The 15,209-nt window shown below is 58.5% G+C and overlaps 1 protein-coding gene across 1 annotated transcript in view; it reads right to left on the bottom strand.

Moving 5' to 3' along the window:
• The window catches only part of MAP3K7CL (MAP3K7 C-terminal like), a 30,864-nt gene extending 27,545 nt beyond the window's left edge, over positions 1-3,319 (bottom strand). Inside the window, exons 1-2 of the mRNA XM_054710457.1 lie at positions 3,155-3,319; positions 1,351-1,459 (exon numbers count right to left, since the gene is read on the bottom strand). Of these exons, the coding sequence (XP_054566432.1) occupies positions 1,351-1,420 (70 nt within the window). The 5' untranslated portion in view covers positions 1,421-1,459; positions 3,155-3,319. The remainder of the gene's footprint in view (positions 1-1,350; positions 1,460-3,154) is intronic.
• Between the last annotated feature and the right edge of the window lie 11,890 nt (positions 3,320-15,209).

The following is a 15,209-nucleotide window of genomic DNA, read 5'->3' as shown; positions in this document are numbered from 1 at the left end:
CCAGCCTCACCCCCTCACCTGTCCACACAGCACCCGCCTCACCCCCTCGCCTGCCCACACACCACCCGCCTCACCCCCTCACCTGTCCACACAGCACCCACCTCACCCCCTCACCTGTCCACACAGCACCCGCCTCACCCCCTCACCTGTCCACACAGCACCCACCTCACCCCCTCACCTGCCCACACACCACCCGCCTCACCCCCTCACCTGCCCACACACCACCCGCCTCACCCCCTCACCTGTCCACACGGCACCAGCCTCACCCCCTCACCTGTCCACACACCACCCACCTCACCCCCTCACCTGTCCACACAGCACCCACCTCACCCCCTCACCTGCCCACACACCACCCGCCTCACCCCCTCACCTGCCCACATGGCACCAGCCTCACCCCCTCACCTGTTCACACAGCATCCGCCTCACCCCCTCACCTGCCCGCACACCACCCGCCTCACCCCCTCACCTGCCCGCACACCACCCACCTCGCCCCCTCACCTGCCCACACAGCACCCGCCTCACCCCCTCACCTGCCCACACAGCACCAGCCTCACCCCCTCGCCTGCCCACACAGCACCCACCTCGCCCCCTCACCTGCCCACGCCTCACTCCGCCTCACCTGTCTAGACACCACGTGCCTCACCCCCTCACCTGCCCACGCCTCACTCCGCCTCACCTGTCTAGGCACCACGTGCCTCACCCCCCTCACCTGTCCACACACCACCCACCTCGCCCCCTCACCTGCCCACACACCACCCGCCTCACCCCCTCGCCTGCCCGCACACCACCCACCTTGCCCCCTCACCTGCCCACGCCTCACTCCGCCTCACCTGTCTAGACACCACGTGCCTCACCCCCTCACCTGCCCACGCCTCACTCCGCCTCACCTGTCTAGGCACCACGTGCCTCACCCCCCTCACCTCCCACCCCTCACTCTGCCCATGGGAAGTAAGGGAGCCGCCCAGCAGCTCAGCGGCAGGAAACGCTGCTGGAGCCGAGACAGCGTATTTTTACGTATTTTCACACCCACCGACCGCCCGCTCTCAACAAACTCAGCAACGACCTGCTTTGCTGTTGTCGGGAAGTTAGCTCACGACTCTCAACAAAAGAAAGCCGAAGTGGGGAAGGAAGAAAAGAGAGGAAATGGACTAAAATGACCAAAGAATGAGAGACGGGGACGCTCCCGCCTTAGAGGCATCGGGGAAGCCACCCAGCTGGGCCTGATGGGGGTCAGGAGGTCAAGGTCAGCCGGCAGCACCTGCACAGGCCGCCCTGAGGTCAAGGTCAGCCGGCACACTGCACAACCGGGGGTGCGCACGGGGAGGGGGGGCGCGAGGACGGAGGGCACACCTGAGGCTTGGCCGAGGCTGAAGGCGATGCGCACGGGCCGATCCGCAGGAACCCTGGCGGCGCTGAGCATGTGGGCGCCGGAGCCGCGGCCTTCCCCCGGGTCTTCCAGCTGCAGGACAAGAGGCATCGTCACTCACTCCGAGGTCGCAACCCCCGGGGCCTTGGCAAAGGGGGGGCGGGGCGGGGGCGTCGCTCTCTCGTGAAGACGCTCCCAGTCCCCGCCTGCCTTCCCTGCACCCAGAGTCCCGGCCCCGTTTAGCCCCTTTTCTGACACAAAAATGTTGCTTTGGGAACAGACATCTGCTGGGCCTTGTCGCATCCCTTCACCCCGGCCGGCACAGCCCTGGCCTCTCGGGGTCTGACGCTCCTTCTGAGTTGAGGGACGGGAAGTCTGGGCACCGGGACTGTCGTTAGACGGGGCTCGAAGGTCTACGGGACGCGAGTTACTGATCAGGTCGGGGAATCCTTCGAAAACCAACAAGGACTGTTTTAAAATACCCCACAGGCGTGCTGTGAACCGTCTGTGCGGTCAACACCGGACTCCCTCCCTGTCAATCTGTCAGCATCGCTGAGGATGCGTGTCTCACCTGCACGACACAAAACACAGAGCCTGCCGCCATCCTCCCCCATTAAATTTCCATTTAATTCCTCAACGAGGGCGGGCGAGTAGGGAAATATCCTGCAGACGCGATGGGCTCGGCCGGGCACGCACATTTGTTACAATAAGACAATTCAGCCCAAACACCTCTGAACCGAGACGTGTGATGGTTTCAGTTCACGGGTACCAGGAAAAGATATTGTTATAAATACCTTTGCTCCTTGAATACATATATTTAACGTCTCTGCTTTTAGTCGTGTTTCCCCTAAACCCTCTGCTTTCCTTCCCGTGCAGACAGCAAACCAAAAAACGCTGGAGGGTATTTTAAGGAAAATGTCTCCAAAAACGGCCACAAATAAATCACGGCTCAGCCGCCCTCCCCGGGCTGTGGGAACCACGTCGGCGGAGCCTTTTCTCCCAAGAGGGGCCCCGCGTCTTTCCCATAACTTTTCTCCACCTAAAAATAGTGCCAGAACATCGGGTTTTGTTTTCACGATTATTTATAGAGCCAAAGCGAAGGCACATATATATGTACGTGCGTACGGGACGCGGCCTGCGCGGGATCATCTCGCCCAGAATGTGGACAGAAAACGGGCTTTTTCCGCCTCGTTCAGCTTTGGGGGGAGGGACAGCCACTGCTTGTCACGAAGTTGGAACCGCGTTCGGCCCGTTGATGCCACGCCCCATCCCGTTAGAAAGGAGTGGGGACACAGACTTCCAGCTTGGGGACAGGGCGACCTAAGGAGTGTTTCCCCTCAGCCCTGACGCTCACTCTGTGCAGCCCCGTCTGCTTAGGATCCAGTGTCTGGTTAGCCACCTGCTCCTGGGGATGGAACGGACTGTCTCAGGTTTAACAAAACAAACTGTAAAAACCCCTGGACCCCGTGGCTAAAAGAAAAAGTCACGTTCCACAAGCCACGTTACCACAGCGTCTAAGGACGCGCAGCTGGGCTGCCCCCTGGCCGGGGCTCCCGGCTCGGTGCTTCCGGAGAGGGCGGGGAGGTGGCCCACAGACGCCCAGGCTGCTGCCCGCTTGCACCACGGAGACATCTGTGCCTCCAGGGCGGCGGCGGCCAAGTCGGGACGCGGTGTGGACCACAGGGGCCGAAAGCAGATGCCCTCCCATCCCTCCTCGGCCGGCCGAGCTCGGCCAGGCGGTGCGCCCCGCCCGGTGAGCGGCGGGCGGCGGGCACACCTGTTCCTTACCTCACTCGGCGGGGAGTGTGCCCTCGTGTCGTCCAGGGCAGCGCTGCTGGCCGCCCGGCGCCTTTGTGCGCAGAGACTCGGAGCTTGCACCTGCCGCGGCCGCCGGCGGTCTGAGCAGCGGCGACAGCTGCCCGCCGCTCCGCTACCTGCTGTCCCAGACCCGTGTCCCCGGGCCTCCTGTTCCCTCCCGCTGCCACCCCTCCTGCCCTCGCCGCCCCGACAGCCGGGATGCGGTCATGCTTCTAGAAAAAGCAGGGCGGTGCAGCCCTCCTCCTGTCAGAGGCATTGATGAACAGCGAGCGCGGCGAGGCCAAGTGCTCGCTCTCCTTGGTCCTGGCAAACCCAAAATACAGCAGGCTTGCATCACCCGGCAGGAATGTCTTCAGCGTGACCCAACCGGGGCCGGCTGTGCCCTCGGGCTGGCGCGCACAGCGTGACCCCCGTCGGCAGGAATGCCCTCGGGCAGCGCCAGGCACCCAGCCCGCACGCGGCCACGGGCCCACGCTCGGAGGGCAACAGCCAGGAGCCCCGTTCGGAAGGTGAGGTTTGAGCCCGGCCGGCGTGGCTCAGGGGCTGAGCGCCGACCTCTGAACCAGGAGGTCACAGTCGGATTCCTGGTCAGGGCACAGGCCCGGGTCGCGGGCTCCATCCCCAGTGGGGGGCGTGCAGGAGGCAGCCGACCCGTGATTCTCTCTTTGTTGATGTTCCTCTCTCTCTCCCTCTCCCTTCCTCTCTGAGATCAATAAACACAAATGTAAACAAACAGACCAGGAGGCCTGCACACCTGTTAGGAAGGCTGAACTCCGGAGCACGACCCGCCCCCTGCTGGGGGGTGTGGAGCCGCAGGAATGCGCGATCCCGGGTGGGCACGCAGATGGCACTGACCCTACGAGCCCTGTGACCGCGGGACCCAGCGGCCACGCCCGGCTGCTCCCCCAGAGACGTGCCTCTGACGTGTGCTGATGGGGAAGCAGATAGCACATCTGCACGGCGCCATCGCCATCGCCATCGCCATGGCAGTCAGTGGCTGGAGCACCTGGATTCCATGAAACTGGCCCCTCGGAACAGGAAGAGCTGGAATGAGTAGCCCTCCCTCCTCCCCGGCCCGTCTTCCTGATGGAGAGACTGAGGCTTGGGGGTTGACGTGTCTGGCCTGGCCGAGGCCCTCGGGGAGCCGCCCGAGTCGGAAAGGGGCAGCCGCACACGGACCCGATGGGAAAGGTCACCTGCCAACGCTGCCGGGGCGACTGACAGATCCCGCCCAGAGCTTCACCCGGAGGCCACGCCGGGGACGGACCCAGGACCGCCCGGCACGGCCGGTCCGCGCTGCAGCCTCCTGACCGCAGAGATGGCGTCGGAGGCCCGGCCGGTGCAGAGCCACCGAGGAAAAGGTGTCCTTCAAGGACAATTTGACAAGAAAGAGACAAGGAGAAGGCTCTGCACGGCTGTGTGCTCTGTCCCGGTCTGCCGTCTCCGTCCAGGACGTCCCGATACCGGTAATGAGGGACACTCCGCGCTCTCCGTTCCCCGAGGAGCAACCGTGTGTCTTCTTGGCTCTTGAGTGAAACGCGTCCAGGAAAGCGACAAACCCGAACCCCAAGGGGAATCGCTTTCCAGAACTGGAACCAAAACTAGCCTCACGGCATTTTGAGAATTCAGTAAAATTACGGTAATTCCACCCAGAAAGGCATGTGCGCATCCGAGTATTAGCACACGGACGGAGGCTCCGGGAGGAGGCAGCACGTGTGGTTTGTACTGTGTCCTTGTCACAGTAAATAACGGTTTCCCGCGGCGCAGAAAGTGGAGTTCAATAGGATCGGAGGAGCCTCTCAGAGGCTGAGCGCCGGGCTTGCTTCGGAGCGACGGCCTATCAGACCCACAGCAGCCCCTGCACGCCTGCGGCCTCAACGCACGTGATCTCATCGACTCAGCCAACGTGTTGGGAAGACTTAGTTTGCTCCAGGCTGGCCTTTCCCAAATTTGCCTCAATCCTGGCTTCCTGCCTTTGACTACGACCAGGCCCTGCCGGGCCCTGCCAGGCAGTGACTCCGCAGAGCTGGGCAGGCCTGGGGCTTCTCCACTGGCACGCGAAACGCGACTACCTGTGGGCAGCGTTTGGAGAAGGGTCTAAAGGCGCTTCCTCAGGCTTTAACGTTCGCTGCCAGGCTGTGTGACCCGTGCAGCCTGCTGTCTCCGAGAAAGACATCTCTCACGCTGGTGAAACGGTCAGCAGTCCCAGCCCTTCTCTGTAAAGGGCCAGACAACCTGTGTTCACACTTCACGGGCTGCTACGGGCTCGTGCGAACTGCTCATCTCTGCCCTCCTCGGAGCCACAGAGGAGACGCCTTTGAATGGATGGGCTCCAACTTTATTGACAAAGACAGGAGACAAATGGGCGTGGTGTGTCCCAACAAAACTTTATTTATTTACTTACTTACTTACTTACTGTTAATCCTCGCCTGAGGATATTTTTCCATTGATTTTTAGAGAGAGTGGAAGAGAGAGGGAAAGACAGAGAGAAACATCGACGTGAGAGAAACACATCGATTGGTTGCCTCCTGCTCGAGCCCCAACTAGGGCCCAGGAAGGAGCCTGCAACCGAAGTACATGCCCTTGACCGGAATCGAACCCGGGACCCTTTGGTCTGCAGGCCGACGCTCTATCCACTGAGCCACACCAGCTAGGGCAAAACTTTATTTACAAAAACGAACAGCTGCCTGGATTCAGCCTCAGGCCCGCATTTACCAGCTCCTGCCTCACCCCAACCTGAACAGGGAGGTTAAATGATTTAATACAAGGAAAGTACTTACAATAACAGGGAAGACAATAAGCACTTTACAAGTAAAACCAGTGGCCCGGTGCACGAAATTCGTGCACATTAAAAGGGAATTAATTAGAGGAAATATTTTAATATTGCTATTTGCCCTTTCTCTATAATAGAAGCGTCAGAGATGAAAGAAAATGAGTAAAATGTATATGAAAATCTCCCTCCTGTCAGAGGCTGGGGTGCACCGTGGGACCCAGAATCAAGTCCCCACCCACCCGCGCGCGCCTCAAAATCACGCAAGATCCAGACCTGGCCAGCCCCATCCCTGTCGAGCCCTGCAGGGCGGGGGGCACAGCCTCGGTCCCCCGGCCTGGCCTCAGGGTCCCTGGCCCCAATGTGACAGTGTGATGGCCATTTGCATATTGGCTCTTTATTATATGGGATTATTCTTCCAAAGGGGAAAAAACATAGGGGAAACCACACCCAAAGGCATTTGACAGGTTAGAGAACCTCGGTTTGAACTATGATCCTGCTTCCAAATGCTGTACAAGTGAGACCAGACGCGCGAACCCTCCGAGCCTCAGTCTGTCCATCAGGAAGATGGGTCAGCAAAACTTTCTGCAAATATTTCAGGTTTCCCAGGCCATAGGTCTCCCTCACAATTATTCATCCCTGCTATTCCTATTGTGAAACACAGCCATAGACACTATATAAGTGGATGGATGGGCTCCAATAAAATTGTTTTTGTGTAAATATACTTCATTTTTCCATTAAATACTCCCTCTGCTTTGGAGCGGATAGTCCCTCGTTCAGTCCACAGTCACTGGCCAAGCGTGAGTGCCATGTCTACTCTGTGAGCCGGACGAGAAGGGCTGGGGCACGCGAGCCTGCAAGGTGCACCCGTGAAGGTGGGGGTGCAGGGCCGCGGCCGGTGCGTGGTTTTACCGGGTCGGGAGGGCGTCTGAGTTTGCAGCCTTTGTCTCCAAAGCACTGCCCCCCAGACCCACCCTCCTTCCGGGCAGGATGGAGCGTCACCTTCTCCGTTTCCCAAACCCTGGGAAGCGCGGGTGCAGGTGGCGGTGTTGTTTGTGTTTCTGTTGGTTGGCTCTGCTCACAGGCGTCAACCCATAAGATGGCAAAGGGGAAAGGACACGACAGGAGCACGAGGGCGGGGCTGGGAAGCAGGTGGACGCGCGGGCGCGGTGACCGCAGGCTGAGAGAGCGGACAAACACGCAGGGGAAGCGGGGAGTCCACGCCGCACGGAGGAGAGAAAACAAAGGCGCCGTCGTCAGAGGTGTGGGCGCTCCCAGGAACCACACTGGACGCCAGGAGGGGGGCTGGCCTGGACTCTGCCAAAGGAAACGTGTTTCCACCTGGAATTCCCGCCCTGGGCACACTTCCAATCGATCTGAGGACCAAGGTCTTAGGAAAACATTGACCTCCCTGCACTTCTCTCAGAAAGCGGCGGGAACCAGGCAAGATGTTGCGATGCAGACGCATCCTGGTGAGGACCTGCCTGAGTGGTGGCCTCTGGAGTGAAGGCGGGAGGGAGGCAGGGCCCTGCGGGCGTTTACGTAACAAACCTCCAGCCCAGTGGGGCCCACCTTTTCTGGCCCCCCCCCCCCCGCCCCCGCCCCCAGCATCTCTAACATCCTGGAGCCCCCCCCTCCCCAACGTAGAATCCTTGTTGTTCAAAAAGTGACCCCTGTTCACGGGAGGAAGCCTGAAAGGCCATGAACGTGGTCAGCACAAGCTTCCGAAGAACACGGCAGCCACGGAAGAGAAAAACAAAAGGACGAAAGGACCGTGGGGTCCTGAGGAAGACGTCACTAAGAAACTGTTAAAAACATCATAATAATATGAAGTGACGTGAAAAAATAGCAAATAAAGTTTCAAAACATAGAGAACTGGAATGCATAAAGACGCCACAATTCATTTACATGCTGTATATGGGGCCCCTAGACCCACAAGAAATGCAAACACGTCACTGTTCATAGCTCATTCTGGAATCGCCCCCTTAAACATCACATTGCCCCCTACCCCGGGGGTGTGCCCCGTGGAAACCGCTGCTGTAGTGTGTGAGCGGGTCCAGCGTGTGAGCAGGTCCCGTGTGTGAGCGGGTCCCGTGTGTGAGCGGGTCCCGTGTGTGAGCGGGTCCAGCATGTGAGCGGGTCCCGTGTGTGAACAGGTCCCGTGTGTGAGCGGGTCCGGCGTGTGAGCGGGTCCTGTGTGAGCGGGTGCCGTGTGTGAGCGGGTCCGGCGTGTGAGCGGGTCCTGTGTGAGCGGGTCCGGCGTGTGAGCGGGTTCAGCGTGTGAGCGGGTCCAGTGTGTGAGTGGGTCCTGTGTGAGCGGGTCCCGCGTGTGAGCGGGTCCCGTGTGTGAGCGGGTCCCGTGTGTGAGCGGGTCCAGCGTGTGAGCGGGTCCAGTGTGTGAGCGGGTCCCGCATGTGAGCGGGTCCCGTGTGTGAGTGGGTCCTGTGTGAGCGGGTCCCGTGTGTGAGCGGGTCCCGTGTGAGCGGTTACCGTGTGTGAGCGGGTCCCGTGTGTGAGCGGGTCCCATGTGAGCGGGTGCCGTGTGTGAGCGGGTCCAGCGTGTGAGCGGGTCCCGTGTGTGAGCGGGTCCCGTGTGTGAGCGGGTCCCGTGTGTGAGCGGGTCCAGCATGTGAGCGGGTCCCGTGTGTGAGTGGGTCCTGTGTGAGCGGGTCCAGCGTGTGAGCGGTTACCGTGTGTGAGTGGGTCCAGTGTGTGAGTGGGTCCTGTGTGAGCGGGTCCCGTGTGTGAGCGGGTCCCGTGTGTGAGCGGGTCCAGCGTGTGAGCGGTTACCGTGTGTGAGTGGGTCCAGTGTGTGAGTGGGTCCTGTGTGAGCGGGTCCCGTGTGTGAGCGGGTCCCGTGTGTGAGAGGGTCCCGTGTGTGAGCGGGTGCCATGTGTGAGCGGGTCCAGTGTGTGAGCGGGTCCCGCGTGTGAGCGGAAAGACCTCGGATGAAGTGAAAACGCCCACAGACCCGCCCGCTGGCTCCCTGGGCGCAGAGGGGAGCGCAGCATTCGATGCCGTCACCGTGTGTGCTCCTCCCCCGTCCTCGGGGGGCCACCCTGACCTCCGCCCAGGCCCCCGATCGACAGTGGGACTTGGGGCCGGTCAGCTCTGTCCCTTTCAGAGCGAGGCCCGCTGCTGTCACCGCCCGGAGCCGCCCGCGGGCACTCCGGACGCCCTCGCTCCCTTTCCGCCGAGCTCCTGGCAGCGCCAGGTGTTTCTCCCTTCGCTTTAAGGCGGACCCTCCCCGAGGAGCCCCCTGAGCACACACAGGAGCGCCGCCCGGCCCGCCGCAGAGCCGGTGGTGCCCGGCGCTGAGCTGACCGCGGGACGTGAGCGTGTCGCAGGGAAGGACACACGGACGCCGGGGGACGCGGAGACATGGGTTTACCTCGCCAGTTAGACCCGGCTGCACGTCAGCCTTCGACGCTCCATCTGTTTTTGTGAAGAATCAGTAGCCAAAAAGCCGCGGGTTTTATGTGTGTTTTTGTTGTTGTTTTGTTAATCCTCACCCCAGGATACTGTTCCATGATTTTTAGGGAGAGTGGAAGAGAGAGGGAGAGAGAAACATTGGTATGAGAGAGACACATGGATTGGTTGCCTCCTGCACGAGCCCTGACCAGGGCCCGGGCCATGGAGGAGCCTGCAACCGAAGTACGTGCCCTTGACTGGAATCGAACCCGGGACCCTTTGGTCCGCAGGCCGACGCTCTGTCCACTGAGCCACACCAGCCAGGGCTGAATTTTACTTTTTATCCCAGAGATTCCCTGCTTTGCTTCCTCCTCCCCCTGCGTCTGCCACCAGGCCCTGCATGTCCCTCCTCACGTATATGCAATGATTCTAGGGCACAAAGTAACCCTGACGCAGCCATTCCTCCAACCACTGTCTCCGCCCTTGGCGATGCCGCCCCAGGACTGGGCCCTGAACCTGGGCTCAGACAAGCGCTTCGAACGTTCTCCGGGTTTGGAGCTTCCTGCCTGGACACTGCTGCGGGCACTTGGTGGTGACGGCGATGGCATCCAACCCATCAGAGTACCGACTCGAACCTCTCGACGGAGGATCAGTTTCCACGTAGCCGGTGTTTTCAGAGGTTGGGTCAAAGGTCAAGGACACAGAGTGGAGGCTGGCACGCCACTTAGCAAGTCACCTTCTTGTGAAAAAGTCAACACAAAACGCAAGAACGGGCCTCGCGTTCCGTGAAGGGCACGGGTGGCTGAGAAACCTTCTCTTGGCTCCAGCTCTCTCGGCCACGTGGACACCGACCCCACTTCTCTGCCACGGTTCCTCACCTGGAAGGCAGAGCTCTAACACAGATGCCCTCGCCCGGCTGGCGCGGCTCAGTGCTTGAGCGACGACCTGTGAACCAGGAGGTCACGGTTCCATTCCCGGTTGTGGGCTCGATCCCCAGTGTGGGGTGTACAGGAGGCAGCCAATCCATGATTCTCTCTCATCATTGATGTTTCTTTCTCTATCTCCCTCTCCCTTCCTCTCTGAAATAAATAAAAATATATTTTTTAAAAAATCCTATATAATAAAAGCTCAGCGACCGAAATGGTGGAACAACCAGAACAACCAGAAACTAGAATGACCGTGGCCCCTCCCACCAGCCTGCCCTGCCCCCAGCGGGGACCCCCACCCCAATCTGGGGCCCCCACCAGGGCAGGCCAGCCAGCCCCCACCCGTGCACTGGGCCTCTATCCTATTTAAAAAAGGGTAATTTGCACATTGACCCTAACAGCGGAACAACTGCTTGACCAGTCACTAGGAGGCGCACTGGCCACCTCTCGGTCCCTTTCCAGGCCAGCAGGCTCCAATCGCTCTATGGCGATGGCGAATGGGGAACCGGGGGTGGGTGGTGGCGGGGGGCGGGGCTGGCTGCCAGCAGCTGAGGAAGATGGCCCTGATCGCAGGCCAGGCCTAGGGACCGTACCCGCACACAAATACCATGCGCCGGGCCTCTAGTGAATAAATAAAACAGATGCTCTCCAAGCTCCTTAGAATCTACATCCCTTCATCTTAGGGGGTGGATCAGCCCCCAAATGAACAAGTGATTATATCGGGGCTCCTTCCCTGGTTTTGATTCAGTGAAGAGTCCACGGGTTTGTAAGAAACCAAAAATACACTTGTCAGCCATCGGCAGGAAAAGAAGGAAGAGAATCCCTCTTCCTCTTCTCCATGGAGCCCATTCCCAGCGCCACCAACGTCCCCGAGCCTCTTCGTCACCGGTGTTCCTGCCCAAGCAGCGCCCATCCCGCCGGTGACACCGGGAGCCCAGGACACCCAGACCGCGGTGACACCGGGAGCCCAGGACACCCAGACCGCGGCAGGAAGAGACGGTGGTTTGTGCGTCCAAACGCTTCTCGGATTAAGCCATCACGTCCCAAAATAGTGGCGCGGCATCGCCGCGGCCTCCTCCTGAAAGCCCGGAATGCGGCCGGTGTGGAGGGGTCCCCCGCGGTGCAGACACGGGTGACGGATGGCCGGGCCTCGGGGACACCTGTCCGCTTCCCGTTTTTAGCTGCGCGGACTCGCCCACACAGACGCGTGTGCCTGAGCAGCGGTCGCATTCGGACGAAAGCGGAGCCTCAGATACGTCCCCTGCTTCTTAAAGACACACTTAAAAGTTGCAGTATCGGCCACAAGCGAGTGGCTGCCTCGCCTCTCAAAGGAGACACGGAGACAGGGTGTGAGCTCCACAGGGGGCGGCCTCCCACCGGGGCCCAGCCAACGGGAGGAAGGCTTCGTGGAAGAGGCGGCGGATAGACCGACCTTGTCCTTTGGCAGAGAGCCCAGCAAAGGTCCGGGCCTCTCCTCTGCGCTTTTTTTTTTTTTTTTTAAAAAAAAAACATGTTTATATTGAATTTTTTTTTAATCCTCACCCGAGGATATTTTTCCATTGATTTTAGAGAGAGTGGAAGAGAGAGGGAAGGACAGAGAGAAATGCTGATGTGAGAGAAACACATCAGTTGGTTGCCTCCTGCACACGCCCCGACCAGGGCCCCAACCAGGGCCAGGGAGGAGCCTGCAACTCAGGTCCGTGCCCTTGACCGGAATCGAACCCAGGACCCTTTGGTCTGCAGGCCGACGCTCTATCCACTGAGCCACACTGAGTATGGCTATATTGATTTTTAGAGAGAAAGGAAAGGAGAAAGATAGAAACATCAGTGAGAGAGAGTCATTGGCCGGCTGCCTCCTGCAGGCCCCGTACTGGGTGGAGATGGAACCCGAAACCCAGGCTGTGCCCTCACCGAAATCAAACCCACGACCTCCTGGGTCAACATTCCACCGCGGAGCTTTGGGAATGCATTGCACCTACCAGCAGTGAGGGCTCCACGAACCAGCAAGATAAGAATCCGAGTGTTTCACCGTTTGCCAAATTCAGCCAAGTCACTCGAATTAGACCAGTCTATGCCCAGTGCCCGTCGGGGCCGAGGTCCATGCCATGGAAGCTGTTTGTGTGTCAGGAAAACATTCCTGCCCATGAAAAAAGGCGTATTGCTTTAAAAAGCCTTCTGGGCTGCCAAAACCGGTTTGGCTCAGTGGATGGAGCGTCGGCCTGTGGACTGAAAGGTCCCAGGTTCGGTTCCGGTCAAGGGCATGTACCTTGGTTGCGGGCACATCCCCAGTAGGGAGTGTGCAGGAGGCAGCTGTTCGATATTTCTCTCTCATCGATGTTTCTAGCTTTCTATCCCTCTCCCTTCCTCTCTGTAAAAAAATCAATAAAATATATTTTTTTTTAAAAAGCCTTCTGGACTAATGACAGCGAATTCATACTCTGAATGCTACCATTATGTATATAGTCAAAATCTTAAAGAGCTCTCTGCAGAGCCCAATTAGCGTGCCTTTAGAATTCTCTTCCCAAATTTAGGTTCTGAAATTCACAATGAACAAGAATGACATTCCCTTTTAACCAAGAAAAAAAAGTAAATGAAGATTAATGAAAATATAGACAGTATTTTGTACTCCATTTGGGTTTTTCAAACAAAGATTTCAAGAAAATTGTATCTGTCCTCGACCTGAGATGTTTCTGACGATTTTCCTTAAAGGCAGGTTAAGAACTAAAGCTCGAGAAGCTGTAAGCTGGTCTTCCTGGCTGTGCCCACAAGTGACCATGAATCGGGGCCCCTGGGGTTACATTACAAATACTCAAACCAGAAGATTTCGTTTAAATCGCCTACGTCACCCCCGGTTGAGCCCCTGGGGAAACTCATGCGTCATTTAAACCTACATTTGTCTTCTAAAAAGGATTTACACTCGTATGTTTCGTTCATTTTTTGATGACAAGATCCCAATGTCATTTACTCGACTCTTGTAAACTCACGTGGCTTAATCACGTGGCTTAATCGTGTGGCCGCCCACTGGCGGAGCTAGCACTTCCCAGGTCGAGTCTGGAGTTTTATAGATGAAAGTAAATGACAACACACCAAGCTCACGAGGCACTGCCATGCCCGCGGCGGAGCGTGGGACGTCAAAGGCGTCAGAAAGTGCCGGCTGCCGACAGGCCTTCCTGAAGCGAGCACGGTGTGAGCACGTGTGAGTGAACGGGCAGAGCCCAGCCTCGCTGCCCACCGGCCCCACCTTCCCCGAGCCGTGACCGTGTCTTCAGCTCCCAGATTCACTAACCGTTTCTTTATTTTTATTGTTTTATTGACTTCAGAGAGGAAGGGAGAGAGAGAGAAACATCAGTGATGAGAGAGAATCATGGACCGGCTGCCTCCTGCACGCCCCACACTGGGGATCGAGCCCACAACCCGGGCAGGTGCCCTGATCGGGAATCGAACCCTGACCTCCTGGCTCATAGTGGACGCTCAACCGCCGAGCCACGCCGGCCGGGCCCTCGCTGTTTCTTTTTCAGTTTTCACTAGCATTCCCCCGGATCCCGCCCGTGCCAGGCCCTACACTCAGGGCTTTAAATACAAGAATTCACCTCATCCTCACAGCGGTCCTACGGCCAGGGCCAGCTCCCTGGGCCGGGCACCGGGCCCCACACTCGGGGGGGCCTCCCGCTTGGATCGACGATCTAGTGTCGTCACCTCGGAACTGGAACAGGGGGCCACACTGTCATTTCACCGAAATGTGAACAAGGGGCTCTGCACATGTTGTCACTCGTCCCGTCTGTGAGGTCAGCACTGCTATCGCTCCCATTTTACAGATGTGGAAACTGAGGCAAAGGGCGGGCGAGTCACTTGCCAGGGTCCAACAGCGAGTCATGGGCGCCGGGACCCGGGTGCACACCTCCGTGCCCACCGGGAGCCGTGGGGACCGCGTGCTCCGCTCCGGTGGGTCCTGCGGTTCCCGCTGAGGTCACTTATCACAGGAATGCGGAGTCCACGCCCTCCTCCTGCGTCGGTGCTGTTTATAGAGGCCGATCGCAGCGGATGAAGAAAAGGAGGCTTTGCGTTCACAAATAAGCCGAGTGTGGAAGAAGAACTGCTGAGCTGACTGAAAGACGAGAGGCTGAACGGCCGTGGCAGGGGCTCAGCTATTTAAATGACCAGCAAGCGAGATCCCGTTGAGCTGTTTCAGCTCCGGTCCCCAAATTAGAGCTTCTAGGGATGGGCTCCAGAGGGCGACGCGGAAAAGACCAAGTTAGCAGCCACGGCAATGGCACCGCGGAAGGCACGCGTCTGAGGTGCTCCGCTCGCTGCCTTTTATAGACAGAACCTCGAACAGCCCTGTGCAACGGGCAACAGAAATAAAAGGCTGGCATCAGCGAGGATCAAACACTAAAATAAAAACCCAGATTTCCTGAGGGCTATGAGTCAAAGGTCACGTCCCCCGTGGAGAGAAGCACCGCCCTCAAGGTTCCTGCCACCCCTTCCACCCTGCCAAGGCGTGGTTCCCAGCCTGCTTCTGGCCACGCCCCCCGGGGCCCCCACCCGTGAGCATCTCTAACATCCTGGTCCCCCCGCCCCCCCATGAGCATCTCTAACATCCTGGAGGCCCCCCCCCAACCCCCGTGACACAGAATCCTTGTTGTTCAAAAAGTGACCCCTGTTCACGGGAGGAAGCCTGAAAGGCCATGAACTTGGTCTACACAAGCTTCCCAAGAACACGGCAGCCACGGAAGAGAAAAATAAAAGGACGAAAGGACCGTGGGGGTCCTGAGGAAGAAGTCACTAAGAATTGTTAAAAAAATAATAATAATATGAAGTGATGTGAAAAAATAATGTTTCAAAACATATAATAGAGAACTGAAATGTATAAATGTCACAATGTGTATTTATATGCTGTATTTGAGGCCCCTAGAACCAT

Source organism: Eptesicus fuscus, chromosome 3 (assembly GCF_027574615.1).
Source record: "Eptesicus fuscus isolate TK198812 chromosome 3, DD_ASM_mEF_20220401, whole genome shotgun sequence".
Lineage (NCBI taxonomy): Eukaryota > Metazoa > Chordata > Mammalia > Chiroptera > Vespertilionidae > Eptesicus > Eptesicus fuscus.
The sequence above is the reverse complement of the archived record's forward strand: the minus strand, read 5'-3'. Positions and strand labels throughout refer to the sequence as shown.